Raw genomic sequence first — 17060 nt, 5'->3', positions numbered from 1 at the left:
CCTTTAGCTTGACTTGTAGTTAAATATCTCCAGTAGTTAAACTCAGGAGCAGTGCTGACCCCAAGTGAGATGTTAGGGCATTCCCTACCAAGGCTTTTAGAACTTGGAAAGGACGAAGCTGCTTGTCTGTATAGCACATCGAAAAGTTATCCACGTGCTTATTAGGAGCTGGATGTCACTCAATGTGTTTGACTTGAGTTTCACCACACGTGGGAATTGAGATTGTGTGATGTGGTTAAGCTACCCCATACATTGTCAATTGTTGTAGGCTAGAGAGATTTTGAACACTGAATTTCCGAAAATGAGTAACCACAACAGCTATATGCTCCTTGCAGCGGGATTTATGTTTTATTGTTGTTTGAATCAATTCTACGCTAAAATCATCTAAACTATGAGAAATATGTGATTTAAGTTTGAGACCACATCTACCAATGAATCTGTTTTACTTTAAGAGGCGAAATCGAACTAAACTAAACAATAAACTAACTGTAAAAGTTATGCATCTGAACTCGTCATTTATGCGGAGTCAAAACTAGAGAAATGGTCCTAGTGGTCGGGACTCGGGTTCATGCTTTAGAAACGAAATGGGTCGGATCATGATCCTACGGTGAAACTCGACCACTTACTTGATAACTTCCCGGAAAATACGGCAATTAACCCCGTGAAAACCGAAAACATTTTGTAAAAAATAAAAAATAAAATAAAAGAAAAACACCCGCACTGTGATTCGAACTCCATGCATGATAAAAACAAATGCATGAATTGCTGCTTTCTGAATTCTGATCACGATGAAACTCCAGGTACTCCCTCACAACGCTTTTCTCGCACACATATCAGTTTCGCTCAAGGTAGAACTTTAGGTCTATAGTTTAATTGTCATTCATATTAAACGAAGAAAAATTATGGAAAATAATTGAGGGGTAAGAAGGAATCGTGCAGATTTGGTTTTCTTGTGGATTTCAGAACAAGTAGCAAAATTTGCTTGAAGAATTGGAGAGTCCGTTACCGACGGATTTGAACAACAATGGAGGAGTTGTCGTCAGATAGGTCGGAGTTGCGCGGAATGCAAAGAGAGCAAGAGCGCGAACTACGTCGCGTAAGGGACAGGCAGAGGAGGCAGTCTATGACCGTTGAGCAGAGAGAACGGCATCTGGCACGCTGTCGTAGGAACTATCAACTTAGACGACTGAGAGTTGAAAATGCTAAAGCAGGGGATTTCCCATCACATGTACAGCAAATAAGCAATGAACATGAAGCGGCAGCATCAGGAGGGAACAATGACGTTTGGGAAGTTACTCAGCTCGAAAAAACAACCGGGGAATGTCTGCAGCACTCCGAATGTAAGTGTGTTTGTATAACTGCATTGTCATTTCGCATGTTCAAAGTTATTGGGGACTCAAAAGTTTGTCATGTTGCGTGAAATGTCTTACAGGTTTGGAGGCTGTAGCTTCTAAATCGGCTAATTTCCCAAAGCGGTTGCGTTTGAGTCATATAAGGCGGCTTGCGCGTTGGTTGAATAATTTAGATGGCGAGGTTATTGGTATTCACCAAATCGTAGCACAGGTGATTCCAAAGGGTGATGCTAGTAATTCTTCTTGTAAGCTTGATAGTGTTAAATGTAATTCATGATTGTAGTTAAGCAAGAACTTAATTGTTTATGAGCTTTAGTTTTAATATCAAATAGGTTTCCGAATTGGAGATTTTGGATCTGGGAGGCTTCCAAATGGACTGCGTTTCAGTCGTGTTAAACGTCTTGCGCAGTCAATAAATACTTCTACAAATGAGGCTTCTGTTAATGGCCCGAAAGGTACTAAAGAAAAAGTAGATGAAAGTCAGTCATTCATTTTTAGTAGCCTAATGCATGTTAGGAACACGCAACGTTTGCTTTGTCCATGTACTTGTTACTGAGTATTGCACCTCTGGTCCAGTCGAACAGAATGTCTGTGGAAGAGATTCGAGTGATCAGTGATGATAAGCCTAAATTTGGACAAACTATTGATGTTAGAGGAGAAGCAGAACGACCTAACGTGGATGGTAATTCTCAGCTGCATTTTCCATGTGCGTAAAGCAATGGTTGGTGTTTTCATCTGCCTTTTTTTTTATTTAATTGTGTACCAGAGAATTCCTCATTGATGTGCCCCGTGAGATGGTGGTGTCCCGTTTCAGGATAAACACTCCCTCGTGTACTAATGTCAGGACATGAACTTTAATCATGCACAAGAAATGGACTTTATGCAGCTCTTCTCTACAGGTTTTTTACTGAAGACCAGTAAGTTGGAACTGTTAATCTGTGTTTTCTTGGATTCACGTCTATTTGTCATCGATAAAAGATTTAACTTTAACTTTAGAAGATGAAATGGACATTAATTCTCACACAACAAGAACACGGGTGTATGTATTCTGTGTCTGTTATCATTGGTGCACATCTGCAGGATATGTTACTACATCGTCAAGTTGTTATTATCTCTTCTCTTGTTACTTAAAAACAAAGGGTCAGTTGACGTGTGACATTAAGATTGATTACCATTTTTTTAGTCGAAGATGTAAAATTTAAGGCATGTAGACCACACGCACATTTGTCTCAGTCAACATGAGATAACTAGGCAGTGGAATTGCCGGGAGCGAGCCATTGATGATCAACACATTAAATAATAAAGTCGATAGAAATTGAGCCTTTATTGTAGTTGATTGATGCTTTATAGTAATGGCTGATTGTCGTTTCCAAGCAACTTAATTCGAGTTTTCACCCTTATCATCCCATTGTAACGCCTTCACCACCCATGGTATAGCAATTAGAGTTCTTTAGGAATCACCATGTCCATTGCAACGAACTTCTGAGAGTTTCGAAGCTACATTATTTTTAGGCTTCCCAGCTTGTAGTTTTGTCTTTTGTTTCATCTAACATGTTTTGGAAGCAAAACAAGAAAAATTAGTGTTAGGAAATCTTTATGTAGTGCTGATCGTTTGTTTTAACTTCTCCTTTATATTTCAAGATTGTATGACAGAGGAAGCTAACCGATGACGAAAGCTTGTTGGATTCAGAAAACTTGTTGGCAAGACTCGCCTATTTCTTCAAACAATTACTCGTAGTCAGAAAATCCAGGAGCTGGAGTTACGTTTTGCTGCGCTGCTGCTGGCAGATTTTGATCAGGGGAAGAGAAAATATTCATGAAGGCCTTGAATTAGGACTGTACTTGTAGACCGCATTGTCAATGAATTCTAGCTTCTCGTTGAAACTTTGGTCAAGTTTTACTGTTCATTGTGTTTTTTCTGTTTCAGGTTGCACTCCACAATTTGTTTTCTCTGCATCATATATATTGCCAACCTGTCACATTTTCTCGTTGGGTCAAGTATGAACAAGGATTTCTCATATTGCACTGCATATTTCATTGTTGGTGGCATTTGAAGTCAATCATATACTGCAACCGGCCTAATGTTGCCCATATTCCACCGCATGATTGACTTTGTATACTGCATAATATCATCCCAGGTACTAGAAGTTTTTCTTCAAAATTGGAGCTCAATTCAGTTAACGGAGCAGGTTTTACACCCCACTTTTCAATCCCTCACACATTCCTCAATATTTTTGACCATCGGATTAAACTGGATAAAATTAACACGATGTACAAGAGAAGAAAAATTATGTGTGTTTATCATTTTCACTCGATTAATAGTACTTAACTTTATAAGATAAATAAATTGTGAGACCCAACACTCAAACCACGGGTCAATACAGACCCCAACACATCAAAACCACATATTGCACCCCTTGATTTGTCATGTTAACCTTACCCCACTTTGCCCCACCTTGCCTCTCACACCCATTTTTTATACCCAAGAACTTCTCCCGTGGGGTGTGGTCTTGAAAACACACTTTGCAGATTTCTATGCATGAAAATTGCATGCCCTTTATTTTGTTTGAGTTATTAATTCAAACCGCATTGACTACAATAATTTTCTAACAACGTCAATCGGGCATACCGTTTTGAACCGGACTAGACCAAACCGGAAGGATGAGAAATATTGTGCACTTTTTGAACTTGTTTTCCAAGTCACCGATTTGTTTTCGCAAAACTTTATCTGCAAGCTTCCCTATAAACCTCCCAGGTTTCGTCCATCCTTCACACAAATCCTTCTTGAATTAACAATAATTCCTCTAGTTATTTCCCCTTTTATTTTACCTCCAACACTTTTCTAATTAATATTAACGGTAATTCCTAATTATATTATCTTAAAAAAAGCCTAATCGTAAGTGTAATAAAAACCATATCAACCAAGGATTAGGATCCTACCTAAACTGGGATCACCGCACTCTATATTTAACCAAGACTCTGCTTCTTTTTTTTTTTTGAATTCTGATTTCTTTCTCGTCTTCTGGTTCTTGAAGTTCTTGCTCTCTCTGTAACAATGGCGACTTCATGTTACTCTGCTTCCGACCCTCCCAATCCAGAGACTCCTTGCGTGCCTCCTTCTTACTCTCTTCGACGACAACAAGAAGCCGACCTCTGCCATTATTTCGGCAACGTTCGGGTAACAGTGGACGAAAGCAGCACTAGTTCTCCGGGTTCGTCTTCATATGCTACTCCCACCAAAATCCAACAAGCACAATCTGATTTTTATCCGAGATACGAAAGCGGGTTCAGAAATTGTCCGAGAGCTCCAATGGCATTGTATTCACAGAGTATATGGGGAGGCAATAGTGTGAGCGCTGGAGGTAATCTTCGTATTCACTCTCCCAATTCATGTGTAATGTACAGTTTCGTATGCAAGACTTTTACCGTCCTTAAAGACATGACGCGTTTGGTAAACTTTTAACCGCAGAATTTTCTTTAACATGGTAGGATTTTTTTTTCGACCTTGATCTTCCAAGGGTAGAATCCTTGCTTAGGGATTAAACTTTTGGGTTTTAGTCTCGGATTGGTTTCAAAATCTGATACTTGTTTAGAACAGATCTTTTTAAGTCTTCGACTTTATGGTCCTTTCTATGCTTAAACCCTAAAGTTGAAGACAGACTACTCTATACCCTAAATAATACTGATATCAAAAGTGTTACCTTAATTTTATGTGTGTATAGGTTATGAGCCTATGTAATTTATGTTCTTGATTTTCTAGGAAACTTTATGGGTTCAAACAATCTGAATGTCCATCAACTAATCGGCAATCCGGCGACAGAAGAAGGGACAAGAGCAAATTGGAGTGTTGGAGCAACATCAACATCTTTGGGCAATTGGGCACACCAGCTGAGCCCTTTTGGTAATAGCGATTGGAACCAAAATTATGGAGGACAAAATTACAGGGGCAATGTTGAAGGGACTGGATTATATTATTTCAATGGTAATAATTGGGCCCAAAGTTCAGGAATACCTAGTGAGATAGCTCGACTCGCTATGACTCAACTCGGATCGCAGGCCTTGGTACAGAGGCTGATAACTCCCAGCGACCCATTAGCAAAGAGTACGGTACTCGAAGGGGTTTTTGGTTCCTTATTCGAGGTGATGTGTGACTTTCATGGACACTATGTTTTTCGGAAGCTTGTTGAATCATGCAATCACAGTCAGTTGAGACTCATTGTGGCTAAGATAACTTTGAATTCTGAACCACTCATCAACATATCAGTCTGCAATTATGGGTATCCATCTAATCCTTATTCCTTAACCCTCAAGAAAACAGTTTGCTTTGGAGAAATATATCTGCGTTTTATGCTTCATAGTTGTGAAGGACTGGTTGCTTAACTTGTTTCTGCAGCTCAAAATCAATTCAAACGCTGATCAAGGTGCTCGAGAAATCGTCCCTGATATACACTTTGACATCAGCTCTATCTTGTGTTGTCGAAGAACTGATGACCAATCGTACAGGATCCCGTGTCATCTTGAAGTGCTTAAACCAACTTGACATTGAGAAAAATAAGGTAGCTAGGGTTACTTTATGTTTCTGTTTTGGACACATATTTTAAGCGCTTTTCTGAAAAGTTCAACATTTGGTTGATTTGATTGCAGAAAATATATGAAGCTGTTGTGAGGCTTTGTGTCCGACTGGCTCAGCACGAAAGGGGATGCATACATTTGAATGAGTTCATCACCAACAGTAAAACTCCATACAGAGAGAAACTCATGGACAAAGTCTCGAGCAACTCAAAATTCCTTTCTCAGGATCCTTCAGGGTACAGAAAATCCCTCTTTCATCTTATTGTGTTTACATTTTGTGTCAACTGTTCAGCAACTTTGTCATTTTTCAGGAACTATGTTGTCCAGCACATCTTCACGCTATATAACCCAGTCTTCTCTGCAAAGATATGCTTTGAGCTTCGAAATCTTTACATACAACTCTCATTGCAAAAAGGCGGGAGTCACGTTGTAGAGATGTGCTTAAACTCTTTGGGAATGGAAGTTGTAGTGAATGTTTTTCTGAAGTATGACAAACTCTGGCAAGTTGCGCGAGATCAGTATGGAAACTACGTGATCCAAACAGCATTGAAGGCCACAAAGCGCAAAAATAGCCCCCTTCATCAAATGCTTCTAGAAAAGCTCAACAAAGATCGAAGTGAACTCATGGTTGGGTTTGGAAGGAAAGTGCTGAGCGTCATTGACAAAGGGATCCCCCTAGAGTAGTAATTGTGAATGGTTGATCAACAGCCGGTTGACGATGATGTTGTTTAACATTTGCATATATTTTGTTTGTTATTCTGTTGAAAAGCCGCGAATTGAACTCAAAGAGGGGATGAGTGGATCTAGTATAATATAATTTGTACACTGAATCATAGTGGAAAATATAGGAGGGCTGGCTGCTCATGTATTGTGTCTGCTAAGTTGGTGTTCTTCTGATACTAGTGCATCTGCAGCAATGTATGTCGTTTGAGTCTGGAAGATTTCGGAACTGTGCGTCTAATGGATGTACCTCAAAATATTAATAAGATTTGTTAATGTAGTTTTCCAGTTTTATATACAAATTATGACAAGAAGTTGTTGAATTACAAGGACTCGATTAGGGGTGGATTCAGTTCCGTTCGGTTTGGTTTTTGACCGAAAGTGGAAACCAAACCAAAGTTTGGTTCGGTTTTTCTTCGGTTTTTTCGGTTCAGTTTTAGTCCAGCTCGGTTTTTTCCTTATTTTATTTTATTATATATATATATTTGGTTGGTAAACTAGCCCAAAAGAGGACCTACCAAATAGGCCAAAAGATCCAACAAACTGTGAAGGCCCAATCCATAAAATACAACCGAAAAAACCTAAGCTTCCACTATAGCACCTGTCGTCGAGCATCCCAAACCCTCGCCACCGACCAACCGATGCCTCGACAATTGCAACATCCAGCCATGAGCACCTGTTCGAACACAACCAAACAGACGAGCAACCAACATAGGGCTCCACAAAGACAAATCCAAGAACAACATCAGCCAATTTTCCTTCAAAAATTCACAAACCAACAATCCAAACAAACATCAACAACTTCAAAAATTCACAACCAAAAATCTAAACAAACATCAACAACATTTTTTAGATGATCAAAAAACACAAAAAACAAAAAGAAAGATTGATTAAACAATTATATTAAACAAACATCATCATAATTCACTTGCTGAACCACCTTCGAGTGGCTTCTCTGTGGTTTACAAGAGTGCGAATGTAATAGATAAAATAAATTTACAAATTTGCAAAGGGTAACAATTCCAAATTCCGAACCCAATCATTCAATCACAAAATAAAAAAATTTACAAGATTGGGAAAAAAATCGATGAAATTGATACAGTGAGATCAATGTTTATGAACCTGAACTTCTTAAATCAGGCATCGCAACGATGGGAGAGATAGATTCTTGACGGTGGGAGAGAGAGAGAGGTTGAGAAGTCAGAGAAGATGAAATGGGAATAAATGAGTGGACAACTAGGGTTATGTGTTTAGAAATGTTATAAAGAATTAAAGATCCAGAATTAGTATAAATATTTTACTAATACAATTATAGTAATGCAAAGCTTGTTGTCAAGTTGGCTGAAGCAAATATTCCTCAACCAGGAGGTAAGGGGTTCGAAACCTCTAACCTCTAGGTTTTAAGTATTTAATATATATTATATATAAATCGGTTCGGTCTAGTCAGGTTTCTAGACCACCAAAATCAAAACCGAACCAACGTATTTATATTCGGTTTGGTTCACCTAGTTTGGTTTGATGTTCGGCTCGTTTTTTTTCGATTTTCAATTTTTTTAACCCATCTCTAGACTCGATCATTGACTCCACTAGAAAGTGCAGGCAGAATGGTAGTCTGTTTGATGTCTCCTACATGTGCGGGCTGAGGTTTAATGTTGTTTTACTTGCAGTTGAGTGTATATAATATTATTTGTTAAAAAAAAAAAAAAAAAAAAAAAACACTCGTCTTTGTTGATTCATATTGTTATTGCACTTGTTTGTGCAAAGTTTTACATATGCTCAATTGCGGGGCCTACGTACCAATGACCCTTGGGCCCAAAACAGAATAGAGCCGAACCCTAATTTTGTTTGTGGGCTCCCGTATTAACTATCACTCATTCCTAGCCACGCGATACACATCGGACGGTATTGACGTAATGTGCTGACATTATAAAGCCTCCTCTCCATGTGCTTAATTAATCAGTCCCTTATTTTCATCTGCTAGTGCTAGGGTTCTAGTCTGCGCCCCTGTTCTGGGTTTTTAGGGTTTATCTGCAAAGTCTGGTCGACTTTCTTTCAATTTATTTAGTGCTTTTCGATCTTACTGGGTCGACTTTCTTTCAATTTATTTAGTGCTTTTCGATCTTCCGGTTAGATTTTCCCTTTTCTGTTCAAAATTTTGATGCTTTTTTGTTTGTTGTGTTGTGACGGGGGACATTGATCCGTCTCTTACTGAAAGGAGCAGGCAAAATCGGTGCCTGTACATTCCAAAAGTAAAGTTAACGTCGCATAAAGATTATCGTCGACGTTGATGGTCCTTCCGGCTTCGGCTTGGGAGCTCCTCCGTCGACGGTGGTGTCATATCCTGTTGCCTTGTGGTGATGCGGTATCACTGCCTCCACCGTTTTGGCGGGCCATGAGACCAACATTTGTTTTTATTCTGAATGTTTACAATTAATTTTAGTTTTTGGAATATAAAACAAAATGCAAAGTCCAACCTCGAAACCGTCTGAATATAAAGTTCATGTAATATTTTGATAACTTAATAAATTCTTAAAAATATCGTTCAGTGCGATCATAAAACAACATCAGTGGGCGACGGCTCGATTTGGGTAAGTGTATCTTCTTAGCTTTCGAGATTACTAATCAAAATTACCCTTTTACCTTGGTTTTTGTTTCTCTTTATAGTCAATTTTAGGTTTTAAAATTCTAAAATAGGGAAAATACAGATTATTAAAGTAGTGTGATATCCACACATCTTATTTTACTTCTCACACATCTTTATATATCTCTATTTTATTTCTCATACACCTTTATATGTCTCTATTTTACTTCTCACATACCTCTTTATATGTCTCTATTTTACTTCTCATACACCTTTATATGTTTCTATTTTACTTCTTACACACCTTTATATGTCTTTTTGCCATGTATTTTAATTATGGTGAATTTACTAGTAACCTATGCTTGTATAGACAGTTTTGATAATGTTCACTTTTAATGTTAAAGATATTTTTATTCTAAAAAGTCATTCTTGATACTATTTACTTACAACACATTTTTGTCATTTTGGTTAAAACTCAAAGTTTTCAATCCATTTTTATTAGTTACTATTCACTTACAACACATTTTTGGCATTTTGGTTAAACTCAAAGTTTTCAATCTATTTTTATTAGTTTACCTAAATTTTAAAAGTTGTGAGAGAAGTAATTTGGGATGTGTGGATATAATCTCTCTTTGACCTCTTCAACTCCCCTAACCGTTTCGTTAGGATGTGATCTAATAGGACACCACCAACGCCGGATAGGATCGATAACTATTTTCTCCAGTGCAGCAACGTTCTTCATAAGGTGCATGACAAGTTCACCAACAGGTGGATGAGCACGATACCCTACTACTTCCACCACCTTGAGGTTAGGATGGGGGTAGCATTTGGCAGCTTTCTCTTTCTCTTCTCCTAATTCAGAGGATGGAAAATAGAACTGCAAAATGAAAACTATCATTGTACACACAACAAGGACCATCAAGTCTATTAATTATCATCTTCTGTAAATGCTATGGAAATATTATCTGTTCACACTTTTCTTGCTTCGGTATTGGTACTGGAATCAACAAAGGATGAACAGAACAACAAAGTGCACAATTATCTACTAAACGGCACCTAATTTTTTTAATGTAATCTCCCAAGCACGACTATATACCTTTAACACAAGTCTCTCCAGGTGCATGACAGTTGGGTGAAGGGAAGCTCTATGGATCGATGGTAGATACGACCCTCAAACAAGAAAGGTTTAATGCGCTCATCCACGCATACCTCTACAAGTAAAGGTACGTTACTGAGAAGCAAGTTTACCCGACGTCCCGCATACATGAAGGAAACAAGGTTTGCATCACGAATCTCAATGCTTCTGAGGGCAAAACAAAATTGAATATCTAAATATTTCAATGCCATCGACAAACCAACTACTCTTAAATTAACCAACTTATTGTTAGCACTCTCCACTTTTAATCTTTCAAGAACTGGACAATTTGACAGTAAGTATTCAAGAACTTTTCCCGACACGTCAACGTATTTGAAATGAACAACTCTGAGGAACTTAAATCCAACATTGTATCCAGAAGGATGTAGACTTGAAATGTCAGAATGGGTGGGATTTAGCTTCAAGGTAGAATCATTTTGGAGACCTATTAGTTGGACAGGAAAGGGATAGACATCGTTATAGTTACGTCTCAATTCATTGTAAAGCACCAGCTCAAGTATTTGAACTCTCTTATTCATTGCAAACTGAATCCACTTATCAATGGAACTCGTAAAATGACCATCTATGTCAAAGTAAGCCCGGAATTGTTCGATAACAGGGCCTCTATGTTGTTCCACCACAGTGTTTACCCAATCGACAAATCTCTGTCTTAGCAGGTCTTTTTGTTCTGGTTCTACACGCAGCAGGCGGCAATAATGTTCACCCAGCTCATGTTTAGGATCAAAATCGAGAGTCACAGTCGACGCCCACACATATTGCCATCGCTTGGAAAGAATACTGGTAGCTCCTGCTTCTTTTAGTGGCAAGAGAGACACAATAGTAAAGAGAATTTCTTCTGGCAACTTACTAATTCTGTCCACCAAGTTACACTCGCCGCCCTTAGTATTCATCATTCTTTTTGGCAACCGTCTCCCTTGCCTATAAACTATAAAGGCTCCTAGGAAGGGCTGCTGCTCCCTTTAGCACCAAAAGTGAGAATCGAACTCCATCTCTGTTCAATTTCATGATACGATTACACAATTAGCGTAATTTGTGTTGATCCAAAGGAAAAAAAGAATCACTTGGTTTACAAAAAGCACCATCAACAAATATGAACAATGGCTGCTAACAGTAAGGAAATCAACCAAAACAAAGCAGTTTTACATCATGGATAGAAAACGGGGCAACTGTAATTTGTACAAGAAAGAAAGATCCGTGGAAAAACATAAAGCAGCCGCGTTTTTTATGAAGGAAACGAGAAAAAGGTGCAATTTTGATGCTAATTTGATATCTGGGAAAACAGAAAGACGGCATCTTCATACAAATCAGACCACCATACCAGTCAGTCACAGTCAGCCTCAGGTAAACATAAACATTTAGGAAATTAACAAGAATAAGAGACTGTATTTAACTTGTTGCATCGGATGAGTTGAGAGGATGGAGTTGTTTTCTTCATAGAATCACAATTCCGGAGATTCAATTTTTTTTATAATTTTTTTTTTTTTATATATTTTATCAAGAGAGGAGAGGCGAGAAATTTGAACAGACAAAACCCACAGGGATTATATTTGATTCGCTTCTGTCCGAGAAAATGAGTAAATGGTGTTTGTTGGGGTTCGGAAGTGGAAACTGGATCGGCCGGGTACGTACGATATGAGGCAATAAAATATCACCACGTCGTACTATATGGGGCATTTCTCGAACATTTTTTTATCATTATTATTTTTTAATTATTAGTTTTCAAAAACTAAGCAGTGAGTTAAAGAGTAGCGGCTGTGGGGCCTGGGATCACGGGATGGGATGGGATGGGATGGTTTCCTCCAATCCAAATTATTTTTAGTCCACCAAAACATCATTTCAACTGATATCATCGACTGGTAACATTTCTGCCTGCTATGCGGACGGACCAGGGTGCTAGTATCCCTAATCAATTGTGTCATAAGATTTGAAGTACCACCACCGGATTTGCGTTTTCGGCCATCAGACCTTGGTTAAGAATTTAATGATCAGGATATGATGGCCAAAATTTTCATGTATAAAATACACTCAAACATACTAATGCCAACGGTTTTATTTCATTACAATATGTACTTGTTCAGTCCAAAAGATGAAAGGGCAATAAACTTTGATGAAGAACCCAAAAATCGACCATTAATTTCATAAATGATAATTTTTATAAAAACCTTCAAATATATTCCAAATTCTACTTAAATAGACACAAATGCCCTCAATTTCTTTGAATAATTAGTTATTGACTGAAAGACTTCTTGTGCTACAATCAAAGTGTTGCTGACCCATGAAATTAAGGACTATGGTGGTGATTTATTCTTACGGCATGAAAAAACTGGGATGATCATGCTCATCTTGCACTAACAAAATTCATAGACGCCATAATACACATGGAGGGCTATGAATTACTCCATGAGGTCCACCGCACATCTAAAGCCAACACAGACAAGTACAAAGTCCAAAGGGTTCCAAAAATTTATCTGCAAGTGTTGTGGTACAACGTCTGGCAAAGAGAAAACATAAACAAGAATTGGCAGTTCATTCTTTAATAAATATTCAACGGAAGGAATAATTAACCATCTGCACCCACCATCGTTTACGACCGCAGAAGTCTCCACAGTTTCCTAATAGTAACCGATGCCTTCACTCTCTTATGCACAGGTCTCCACCATTTCTTACGTCTAGGATTTTGCTGTCAGATTTTGTAATCTTCATCTAATAGGGTTTTGGTTCTTTTGTTTATTTGGTTTTTAAATTTGAGAGTGTTTGTGTCTATTTATGTGAGTTTTGGATATATCTGAAAGTATTTATAAAAATTGACATTTGAAATTAAGGACTAAATTTTGGCTATATTTGATAAATACCCATCTTGTATCAACATTAAGTCACAAGAAAAAAGCAGACGTTTACGTTTAGGGGTCAATTGGTGCCTAGGATTAGATTGGTTAACTCATTAGTCATCATTATAGTAAAGGAATGTTAAGGTAGCGAATGATTTTGCATTTTAAAGGCAGCAACGTACCTTGAATATAGTGAATTATCCAACTTGATCCAATTCTAGGCACCAAATGAGCCATTAAGGTCAAGAAAACAAACCTAGGCAAGCACAACGGAGGGAAACACCATCTTATCTTGCATTAAGAATAAGGAACCAATAAATGAAAAAACACAAACTGGCTAAGAAGTACAGTGCATTTTGATAACTGGATTTTGAACATTGTATAAGCTTTTCTAATCCACCTTTCAGGCCATTTACATCTTCTACCTCAACTTCTTATCTTCAACCGATTGAGTGAAAACATGTTTCTTGAGTGAACATTTAAACAAAGTCAAGAAATTAGATCACATGGAGAAGGAATGCAAGGAACATTAGTGGGAACAAAACAAAAAAAGAAGAAGAGGGTTGTCAGGACCCGCCAAAATGATCCGTCCACACCTCTTGTGTTGTGTATCCCTAAGATGAACAGCACCCACCTTTTTTAGGCTCTGCAACTGCTGTTTCTTGGCTCCCGTCTTGCAAAACCACCGTCTTTCCACTCCCTACCCAACTGGGGTCCTGTTTCTTGAGCTCCTGAGATATCATAACTTTGCGGCTTAGTATGTTATAGATCTCTTTCACAACCATCTGAAAAGCGGCAGAGACATTGGACGAATCAAGAGCAGATGTTTCCATAAAAAACAAACCCTGTGCTTCTGCCAAGGCTTTGCCCTCAGAAGTGGGTACCTCCCTGGCATCCTTGAGATCGGACTTGTTGCCAACAAGTATCGTAACTACGTTCATGTCAGAATGAGCTGTTAAACAGTATATCCACCTGATCAATCCTCAGTTCATCACATTAATTAGAGACAAATGCAAGAAATCTTTTGAATCCACAGGGGTCTAGGAAGAACAGATTGACTATTGAATCAATATTTAAAAGCCATTACTTCATTTAAGATAGTCCACTAAACAATCCAAATATTGAGAATTCTTCATTGAGATTACTTCGAAAGTAAGCCAAATATTGTATAATGTTGACAAAAGTCTCCACTTGACCAAACAAACAGCCCCAGAAGAAAAACGTACTCGAAAAGAAAATTATATGTAAAATTTATAGGAATACTGTCAAAGAACTTACTGTGGAGTTCGTTAAGCCATCTGCCAATGCTATCAAACGTCTGGTGTCTACTGATATCATATACCAAAAGAGCACCAACGGCACCTCTGTAATATGCAGAGGTGACAGCCCTGAACCGCTCTTGACCGGCTGTGTCCCAGATCTGTGCTTTGACTTCTTTACCATTGATATCCACCTTTTGGGTTTGGAACTCTACTCCTATAGTTGACTTCGAATTAGGGTAGAACTCATCTCTAGCAAATCTTGCAAGCAAATTGGATTTTCCAACGGCTGAATCACCAATTAAAACAATCTTGAATAGATAATCCTCGGTCTTTTCCTCTTCGGAATAAAAAGCCATTGCCCAAACTCCACAGATTTTTAAGCTAAAGAACCATATTAATAATGAGTAGCCAGGGTGGATCTTAAAGAAACTAATAACCTACAAAATATCTACTTTTCCCTCTTCAAATGATTCTCTGGACAAAAAGAAAAAACAGTTGGCAGATGAACTGTGTAAGGCAGGAAAGGTATATAATGGGAAAAAGGCTTTTCAGCAATTACAGAATCCGAGACCTCCTTACAAAGCTAACGTAGGATTACAGATTGTGGCCTCTATGCCTTCTCTTAGATGCTTTCTACATATGTAAATCTATCTGGGAAGCTTTCTCCTTTTCAAATTACAATCTAGCCGTACAGAAAAAAGTGCCAAATCCTGCAGCATCAAGAAAGCATCAGGAGTTACAGACTTCTAACAATGACCTGGATTTGAAATGTTAAAAGGCAAGTTATTCCACTGTAAAGATTTTTACAACGATTATTTTAATAATGGGACTGGAACGAGAGCATAAGATGTAAAAGAAAAACAATTTAACCAATCAGGAAGCAAATGTCCTTGTGATTGCAGTCTACATAAGTACGTATTCTCCAAAAAGTTTAATCCTCACACAGGCTATAAGTAATACCTCAAAGCCTTCTTTGCCTTAATTTTGGCCTCCTCTCACTCCAGCTTTCCCTCTGAAACCTAGAAATAATGACAATGATTTACCTCATTCAGTTATTCTTGTAATAGAATGCAAAAGTAATGATGATGAAACAACATGAAATTTGAGATTTCAAGAAAGTTCCCAATGAGAAACATTATGGCGTGATCAAACATAAAGGTCCACAAGGCTGCATTATTCAGAATATCAACTTTATACTGCAATAATTGCCATTAAACACTGAAAGACCCAACTCACGAAGTAAACTACTTAGTACCATTATGTTAATCTTCAAAGTCAATTAAACAAAAGGGGGACTCCAACCAAGAACCACATTGATCAACTACTTCCCAAGCAAGAGCTAAACCGAATGATCCCCATTCGCTCCAAAACAATCCTAAAATCAGAGGGGCAATTTACATAAGTTTTTCTTTTTGGGAGTAAAAGTAAATTTGCACTATTTAAGAAAACAGCATGATCACTGTATAACTCGGACCCAATTCTCGAATATAGCTGAAAGTCAATGGAGGGGAAAAAAAATCATAGCTTTGACAGATCGAATCTCTATTAAAAATCTACCCAATTGAATATCATACAGTGGAAGCCTAAAAACCAAACCCAGTAACAATCACTTGTCATATCCACCAAGCAGGCCCGAAATCCTATTGAAAGATAATAACTTGCACAGTAAATTAGTACATTTATTGGCAATAATATGTACGACACAAAGAAATAATGAATTTAAAATCCAGAAATTACCAGATTGGGGGGTCAACAACGGATCAATAGCTTGGACGTGTCCAAACCTGCAACAATCCGATCCATAAAAACACTTTTCAATATCAACCCAATACGCAAAACAAATTAAATGATATACAATCAATCGAAAATTTCACAAATACACGAAATCGGAATTTGGAGATCCAAACGAGCCGTAACTCGTAAGGAATACAATTCTAAAATGTACAAGGTTGAGAGAGAGAGAGTGACCGTGGATGATGAGATGGAGGGCAATCAGCCGTGGATACCGGCGGTGAAGGGCGGTGATAGGAGGGGGGAGGGCCAGCAGAGAGAGAGGTGTGAGGATGAAAGGGCACAGAGAGAGCGTCAGAAGCACACATCGGACAAATGAGAGGGGGATCAGGAGGACGATATCCAAGGTAATTTCGGAATATGATAAAACACATGAGGGCTTTTTCGTCTAAGCGTTAAGTTCAACGTGAAAACAGTAACGGTAAAACAGTTAAATGGTTCAATGCTGGGCCAAGATAAAAAAGGCATTTTGTATAAAGTAAAATTTTGAGAGAGGCCCAATCCGCAGACTGAATTAGAGGAGTTCAAATCTTCTAACTCAAAACTCTACGCAGCCTTTCCATGCTCTATTTATATGAGTGACTCGTGTTATTTTAACTTAATTATTTTTACTTTTTACTTTTTTAAACGGGACGGGTTCATGCTGAATTTGGGCTAGCTGGCTCGTCACCTCTAGGAAAGAAAACTTCTTTGTTATATTTACGGATTGTTATATTAGGTGACAAAAAATTTTTCATTATATTTGCGATTGTTAAATTTACAGATATGATTTCAATGTATGTAGCACTCAAATTTATA

The 17060-nt window shown here is 38.0% G+C and overlaps 4 protein-coding genes across 11 annotated transcripts; 2 read left to right on the top strand and 2 right to left on the bottom strand.

Moving 5' to 3' along the window:
- Positions 1-461: 461 nt before the first annotated feature.
- On the top strand, positions 462-3440 carry LOC103943816. 2 transcript variants are annotated; one of them, XM_048582457.1, is made up of 5 exons: positions 462-800; positions 940-1340; positions 1433-1563; positions 1685-1807; positions 1929-3440. In XM_048582457.1, the coding sequence occupies exons 2-4, from the start codon at positions 1025-1027 to the stop codon at positions 1766-1768; spliced, it is 531 nt and encodes a 176-aa protein (XP_048438414.1). In that variant the 5' UTR covers positions 462-800; positions 940-1024; the 3' UTR covers positions 1769-1807; positions 1929-3440. The 2 variants fall into 2 exon arrangements, with proteins under 2 accessions (XP_048438414.1, XP_048438413.1); XM_048582456.1 differs by having other exon boundaries at positions 462-1340.
- Positions 3441-4240: 800 nt separating this feature from the next.
- LOC103943827 (pumilio homolog 12-like) lies at positions 4241-6880 on the top strand. Its single transcript, XM_009354189.3, has 5 exons — positions 4241-4714; positions 5113-5629; positions 5746-5908; positions 5997-6160; positions 6236-6880. The coding sequence occupies exons 1-5, from the start codon at positions 4408-4410 to the stop codon at positions 6606-6608; spliced, it is 1524 nt and encodes a 507-aa protein (XP_009352464.2). The 5' UTR covers positions 4241-4407; the 3' UTR covers positions 6609-6880.
- A 3443-nt stretch (positions 6881-10323) lies between these two features.
- On the bottom strand, positions 10324-12264 carry LOC103943835 (putative F-box/LRR-repeat protein At5g02700). The gene has a single exon (XM_048582527.1). It carries the CDS (start codon positions 11272-11274, stop codon positions 10324-10326), a length of 951 nt encoding a protein of 316 aa, XP_048438484.1. The 5' UTR covers positions 11275-12264.
- A 1279-nt stretch (positions 12265-13543) lies between these two features.
- Positions 13544-16601, bottom strand: LOC103941738 (ras-related protein RABA5a). Of its 7 annotated transcripts, none has more exons than XM_048582454.1 (6): positions 16440-16601; positions 16209-16255; positions 15727-15846; positions 15432-15490; positions 14488-15228; positions 13544-14161 (listed from the first exon to the last, which is right to left on the bottom strand). In XM_048582454.1, the coding sequence occupies exons 5-6, from the start codon at positions 14825-14827 to the stop codon at positions 13824-13826; spliced, it is 678 nt and encodes a 225-aa protein (XP_048438411.1). In that variant the 5' UTR covers positions 14828-15228; positions 15432-15490; positions 15727-15846; positions 16209-16255; positions 16440-16601; the 3' UTR covers positions 13544-13823. The 7 variants fall into 7 exon arrangements, with proteins under 7 accessions (XP_048438411.1, XP_048438410.1, XP_048438407.1 ...); XM_048582453.1 differs by having other exon boundaries at positions 14488-15181; XM_048582450.1 differs by lacking the exon at positions 15727-15846 and having other exon boundaries at positions 14488-14945; positions 15043-15181.
- Between the last annotated feature and the right edge of the window lie 459 nt (positions 16602-17060).

The sequence above is a fragment of a genome, unplaced genomic scaffold (assembly GCF_019419815.1).
Source record: "Pyrus x bretschneideri cultivar Hongxiangsu unplaced genomic scaffold, Pyrus_bretschneideri_v1 Contig19, whole genome shotgun sequence".
NCBI lineage: Eukaryota > Viridiplantae > Streptophyta > Magnoliopsida > Rosales > Rosaceae > Pyrus > Pyrus x bretschneideri.
Note: the sequence above shows the minus strand (reverse complement) of the source record. Positions and strands in the feature narration are given on the sequence as shown.

Coding starts and splice junctions, on each gene's coding strand:
- LOC103943816 (XM_048582457.1), top strand. CDS start 1,025: ATGGAGGAGTTGTCGTCAGATAGGTCGGAGTTGCGCGGAATGCAAAGA. Junction 1,341..1,432: donor ATGTCTGCAGCACTCCGAAT/GTAAGTGTGTTT, acceptor AATGTCTTACAG/GTTTGGAGGCTGTAGCTTCT. Junction 1,564..1,684: donor TTCACCAAATCGTAGCACAG/GTGATTCCAAAG, acceptor AATATCAAATAG/GTTTCCGAATTGGAGATTTT.
- LOC103943827 (XM_009354189.3), top strand. CDS start 4,408: ATGGCGACTTCATGTTACTCTGCTTCCGACCCTCCCAATCCAGAGACT. Junction 4,715..5,112: donor CAATAGTGTGAGCGCTGGAG/GTAATCTTCGTA, acceptor TTGATTTTCTAG/GAAACTTTATGGGTTCAAAC. Junction 5,909..5,996: donor TTGACATTGAGAAAAATAAG/GTAGCTAGGGTT, acceptor ATTTGATTGCAG/AAAATATATGAAGCTGTTGT.
- LOC103943835 (XM_048582527.1), bottom strand. CDS start 11,274: ATGATGAATACTAAGGGCGGCGAGTGTAACTTGGTGGACAGAATTAGT.
- LOC103941738 (XM_048582454.1), bottom strand. CDS start 14,827: ATGGCTTTTTATTCCGAAGAGGAAAAGACCGAGGATTATCTATTCAAG. Junction 14,162..14,487: donor ATGGCTTAACGAACTCCACA/GTAAGTTCTTTG, acceptor ACTGTTTAACAG/CTCATTCTGACATGAACGTA.